Genomic DNA, 5,408 nt, shown 5'->3' on the forward strand with positions numbered 1-5,408 from the left:
CGAGGGTAAATGATTTCCAAGATTTCCCTTTTTCAAATTTCGTAATTTCTTCCTGTAAAATTTTAGTTATTTTTCTTTCTCGTACGTTATTAATGTTAATTAAGATTTTTAATTAGGTACGATTGAAACGCGTAATTAATCGATTAATTTATTTCACGGAAGCGATAGCCATATTTTGGAATGAAATTTATTTATTTATTTATTTATTTATTTATTTATCGAATTTGTAACGTGGCTCGACATCCTACATTATTTCCGATCGATTTTTGTTTCAGAATGGAAAATTGTTATCGCTGCATCGTCATGCACATGAAGCATCCGAACGTCCTTCAATACAAAGAGAGTACGTTTCGTTTCGTTCGTCCATAATTTTTTTTTTTTTTTTTTTTTTTTTTTTTCATTCTCCTCTCTTCCGGATTCGGTTAATCCGGATTCCACTAATTCTTTTCCAGCCTGGTGTATCACGGGATCGTCGAAACCTACGCTCCCTTCGATATGCGGCGATTTGACCAGCGACGCCATATTAATTTCCCTATTCCGCACGGGGGCAGCACCGATGCCGTGCCCGTTCAAGGGACCCCTAGAATTCACGTACAGCCACGGGGAAGCGGAGTGTAAATCTCCTTTGTCAGCCGCGGAGACGTGCACCCAAGAATCGCGATTACTTTTTCGCTATCAAGCGTGTGCCAACGTGTTGTCCTCTGAGAGCGTTGGTAAGTACTAAAAAAAAAAAAAAAAAAAAATTATACGTATTAAAATTATTAGAAATTATATTGTAAAAGTATCAGACTATTTCTTTTTACGAAAGAGATATTTATTTAAAACAGAAACAATTTCGAAATATATATATTAGAGAGATATATACCGATGTATATTTTTCCATTATAAGAGATCGAAGAGTAATTTTTCTCGATACGTCGGGCGACACAGTGGGCGAACGGTGACGTTAATTAACACGACACACAGGGGAGAGAATCTGGGACAGTCAATAGAACTTCCACCAAATGATTAACAGCTCTGTCAATTACTGTTTGTATCGCCGCTGTATCGACCGATTTTCACCGATTATTATACAGGGCGAAAACGCGCCCCGTGGTATATAATTCATTCCACGTGGTGGCGGTGCGGTTTATTAACGGTTAGAATATTTCCGTCCATAATTCTCGCCGCGGACGATTTAGCCTTGCTCGTAAATGGAATCGTTATACCTCGCAGTGTAATTGGGGATGGCTAATGGCGGCCGTGGAGGATTTACGTGATGGAGGGGTGGGATGATGGAATTTTTCACGATTGATATCGAGATTTTTTTCTCTTTTTTTTTTTTCAACCACCACCACCACCGATTCACCGTCGTATCGAAAATATATTCCAAAAATTCGAAACGGATTTTTTCGAGTCGATTTGAACGGACAGGGAAAGGGGTTCGATATTTAATTTTTTCCCCCGTTTTTCCGTCCCAGACGTGGAGTTGGAGTGTCTAGCCACGTGGAAGGAGAGCAGCACGCACAACCTCGTGGCAAGGTTGCACGCCCCGCGGAAAACCAGCGACGAGGACAGCTACAGATGCTTCATCTACGAGCAAACTTCGAACAATTCGTGGAATTTGGCGCAGAGCGAGGATGCCTCTTGCACGGGATTGATCAGCGTTAAGGAGGCTGCCAAGACGTTCAAAATGAAACAGAGTGAGTAGAATCTCGTAAAATTACCAAAAAATAATCCTAAAACTCATACTTGTCCCATCCCGAATTCACCGAATCAATCTGAACACATATTTGACGTCCTCCTTGTCTAACACATTTTTAAATGCACCATTTTTATTCCCAATATAAATCGATTTAAAAAAGAAGAAAAGAAGAAATCTTGCTCGCACCATCGATATTCGATGAATCTAGAATTCACGGATGGATAAATTGTTGGGCAAGCAATTTGACATTATCGTTAACCGACTTTGGTCCTCGTGCGTCTTGGCACGAAGGAAAACCGCGAGCACCTAATAGCGGCAGGCTCGAAGAACGTAAACTATGAGGATGTCCATAGACACCGGATCGGATTCTTGGGCCGCGTGCTATCGGCACAGTGAACGGTGGTCGGACGTGAGCTACTTGGGGTATTCCATAGTATCGCATAGCTGCACGTAGCCTTGGCAGATTGCGATGATTCTGGCCTGGTGTAGCCGCGGTTAACCAAATTGAGGCGATCGAGCCGGGCACGATCAAGCCTCAAACATTCTTGGGATTGATTTTGTACGATGGTTAATCTTTGATCGGACCATGGAATTTTACCGCGGATTCTTGTTAAATGGTTAAAAGTTCCCCCTCCCCCTCCTCTTCCACCTCCCCGCTTGGATATCGGATTCCGCCGACGCGGCTGACCAGATTGGCGGATCAGATTGGTGTTTCTGAATCCGCGTTTCGAATCTTTATGGGTTTGTGCGGATGTTTGTGAAATTTTAAACGTTTAAACGGAATTGTACACAGTGATATAAAAATTTTAAATAAATGTTTAAAATATGGTATGTTATCAGAGGTGTGATATTCGAAAGAGAAGATATGTGATTAATTTATTTGATGATATCTAAGTATTAATAGAATATTTAATTGTGATATAATAATGTGATCCTCTTAAGCAAGCTTCTTTTTAGTTGCTATTAGTAATACTAGTGAAAAATTATTTATAATATTTATTCTCATTTGAAATTCGAATATTATTTGGGTTACTAAAAAAATTTGCGATCGACTTTTTAAGGATTAAAAATAAAATTATAAATAAATGTTCAAAGTATAGTAGGCATTGTGATATTCGAATAAGGCAAATATCTTAGCAAATTTGGTAAATATTAATAGATTATTTTATTAATTATGATATAATAATGTGGTGCTCTTAAATAAAATTTTTCTTAGTCATTATTAATAGTTACTGAAAAATTATATTTAATTTAATCTCATTTGAAACTCGAATATTATTCAGACTACTAAAATAATTTGTGATCGATTTCTTAAGGATTAAAAATAAAATTATAAATAAATGTTCAAAGTATAGTATGCATTGTGATATTCAAATAAGGCAAATATCTTGGCAAATTTGATAAAATTTTGTTTTGAAAAATTATATTTAATTTCATTTGAAATTCGAGTGTTATTTGGACTATTGAAATAGTTTGTGATCGATTTCTTAAGGATTGAAAATAAAATTATAAATTAATGTTCAAAGTATAGTAGGCATTGTGATATTCGAATAAGGCAAATATCTTGGCAAATTTGGTAAAATTTTGTTTTGAAAAATTATATTTAATCTCATTTGAAATTCGACTATTGAAATAGTTTGTGATCGATTTCTTAAGGATTGAAATTAAAATATAAATAAATGTTCAAAGTATAGTATGTATTGTGATATTTGGAGAATAAGGTAAATAAATTTATGGAGATACTGTTTCTAATTTGGTGATATCAAACATTAGTAGATTATTTAATTGTGATGAAGCTCTTAAGCTTTTTTTTTAATCGCTACTAATAGCTAGTAAAAAATTATATTTAATCTCATTTGAAATGTTATTCAAGCTACAAAACTAGTTTCTGATCGATTTCTTAAGGATTAAAAAAGCATCAAAAGAAGATATCGGTATCCTTTCGCTTAACCACAAAAATTAAGTTTAATCCTGTTTGAAACTTCGAAGTTACGAGAACTATTAAAGTACTTAGTCGTGCACTTATCCTTATGAAAAAAACCATTAAAGAAACAGGCAGTATTTTTTCAATTAAAAACTAAAATTTAACTTTTCACCATAAGTTCCCCCATTACATCAAAATATCATTTTGAATAATTTTTCTTCTATGAAAAATCTTCTTCTATGAAAAAATGCAATTTGAATCATCGTTTCATCCTATTGAAATTAATCGTTCACTTTTTTTCCCCGTTCAATTATAGAATTCACGAAAGCACAATAATTTATGTATAACGTTGAAATGAAAAGGAGAAAAAATCGAGGAATAATCAACAATTGTAAATATACCCATAAATTCGTAATTCGAATTTCATCATTACCTAGTCGCCCTAGTCGTCATTTTAATTCATCAATCTCTGGCCAGAAACGGATCATCATCATCATCATCCATCGATTTGTTCCCTTCGTTGCTCCAGTTTCGGTTTAAATACGTCGCTCCTTCCATCCTGCGAGGCTATAATCGCGAATACGAGTAGACAGTGGTAGCAGATGGAAATGATCTTGTTGTTGGCTTTGTGGTAAACCGCGTTCAGTTGGATTCCCTGGATATGTACATGACTGATTGCGCGATCCTGCCACCGACCGGGATTTATTTCCAGATGTTTTCTGAACGATAAAGCTAATACACGCGTACACACATTCACGCATGCATCCGCACAACATCGAATACGAATGCGATATTATGATATTTTCACATCGAATGAACCTAAAATACAAGATGGCCTCGATTATTTTCGCTTATTGATTATTAACGAACCAATTAAATTTTCTTATAGATGGTATAATTTGGTAATTATTTAAAAAAAAAAAGAAAAAGGTATCAATCTTCGATCTTGATCACTTTTTTAATAAAGGATCATCATTTTCGAGAAGTATCGTTTCAAATACTTTTGAAAATTTTGCTTACGACGATCGAATCGTTCGTTTAAAATATTATTAACAAGATTGTTTAGGTTAGGTTAAGTAAAGACAAATTAAGAAACTGACTCATAAATAAGTTTCTATTCAATTTCAGATAAAATTAAGAATAATAATGATAAGTTAGTTGATGTCGAGTAAAAATTTAATTAGTTTCTGATTTTATAACTGAATTTTAGGTTAGATTTTTATAAGTTTATAACCAAAAATATTGAAAAAAATCATCGAGATCGAAGGATGGAATATCTTTCGCAAATATTTGCCAATTAATTATTCGTACGAATAATTCTTACGATTACTCATTTCTTTACAATTATATTTCCAATATATCCTTTAATACAAATATGATAAATTTTTTTATTCGTGCTTCGTTAAGAAGAAGAAGAAGAAGAAAAAAAAAAATGCTGAAATTCGGTTTGAACGATTCGAGCGTTTAAGCGGCTTAGCAAATTTTTCCACGCCTCTGTTGCAACATTGGCCCTGGTGTTTCGTTAACCCCATTCCCCGGCGTTTCCATTTAAACTTTCCAGAAGGCAGATTAGTCCACGGGATCACCTTTCCCTTATCCACATCCGTTGTCGTTGTCCCCTTGCCGCGATTTCGTCCGTGGAGAATGGATCGAATTAATAAGAATTCGTTCGTTGTTGATTAAAAATTTTTCAATTTTTCATAATCGAAAAATTCGATAGATTCGATCTATTAACCAATGTGCTTTCAAGCTATGCGAATTATTGATAAAATTCAAAAAAAAAAAAAAAAAAAAAAAAAA

The 5,408-nt window shown here is 34.5% G+C and overlaps 1 protein-coding gene across 1 annotated transcript in view; it reads left to right on the forward strand.

The window, feature by feature from the left end:
* LOC102677831 overlaps positions 1 to 5,408 on the forward strand; it is a 352,155-nt gene that overhangs the window by 307,646 nt on the left and 39,101 nt on the right. The window contains exons 7-9 of the mRNA XM_006610354.2: positions 276 to 343; positions 453 to 713; positions 1,461 to 1,682. Coding sequence (XP_006610417.1) covers positions 276 to 343; positions 453 to 713; positions 1,461 to 1,682 — 551 coding nt within the window. The remainder of the gene's footprint in view (positions 1 to 275; positions 344 to 452; positions 714 to 1,460; positions 1,683 to 5,408) is intronic.

The sequence above is a fragment of the Apis dorsata genome, unplaced genomic scaffold (genome assembly GCF_000469605.1).
Source record: "Apis dorsata unplaced genomic scaffold, Apis dorsata 1.3 scaffold_73, whole genome shotgun sequence".
NCBI lineage: Eukaryota > Metazoa > Arthropoda > Insecta > Hymenoptera > Apidae > Apis > Apis dorsata.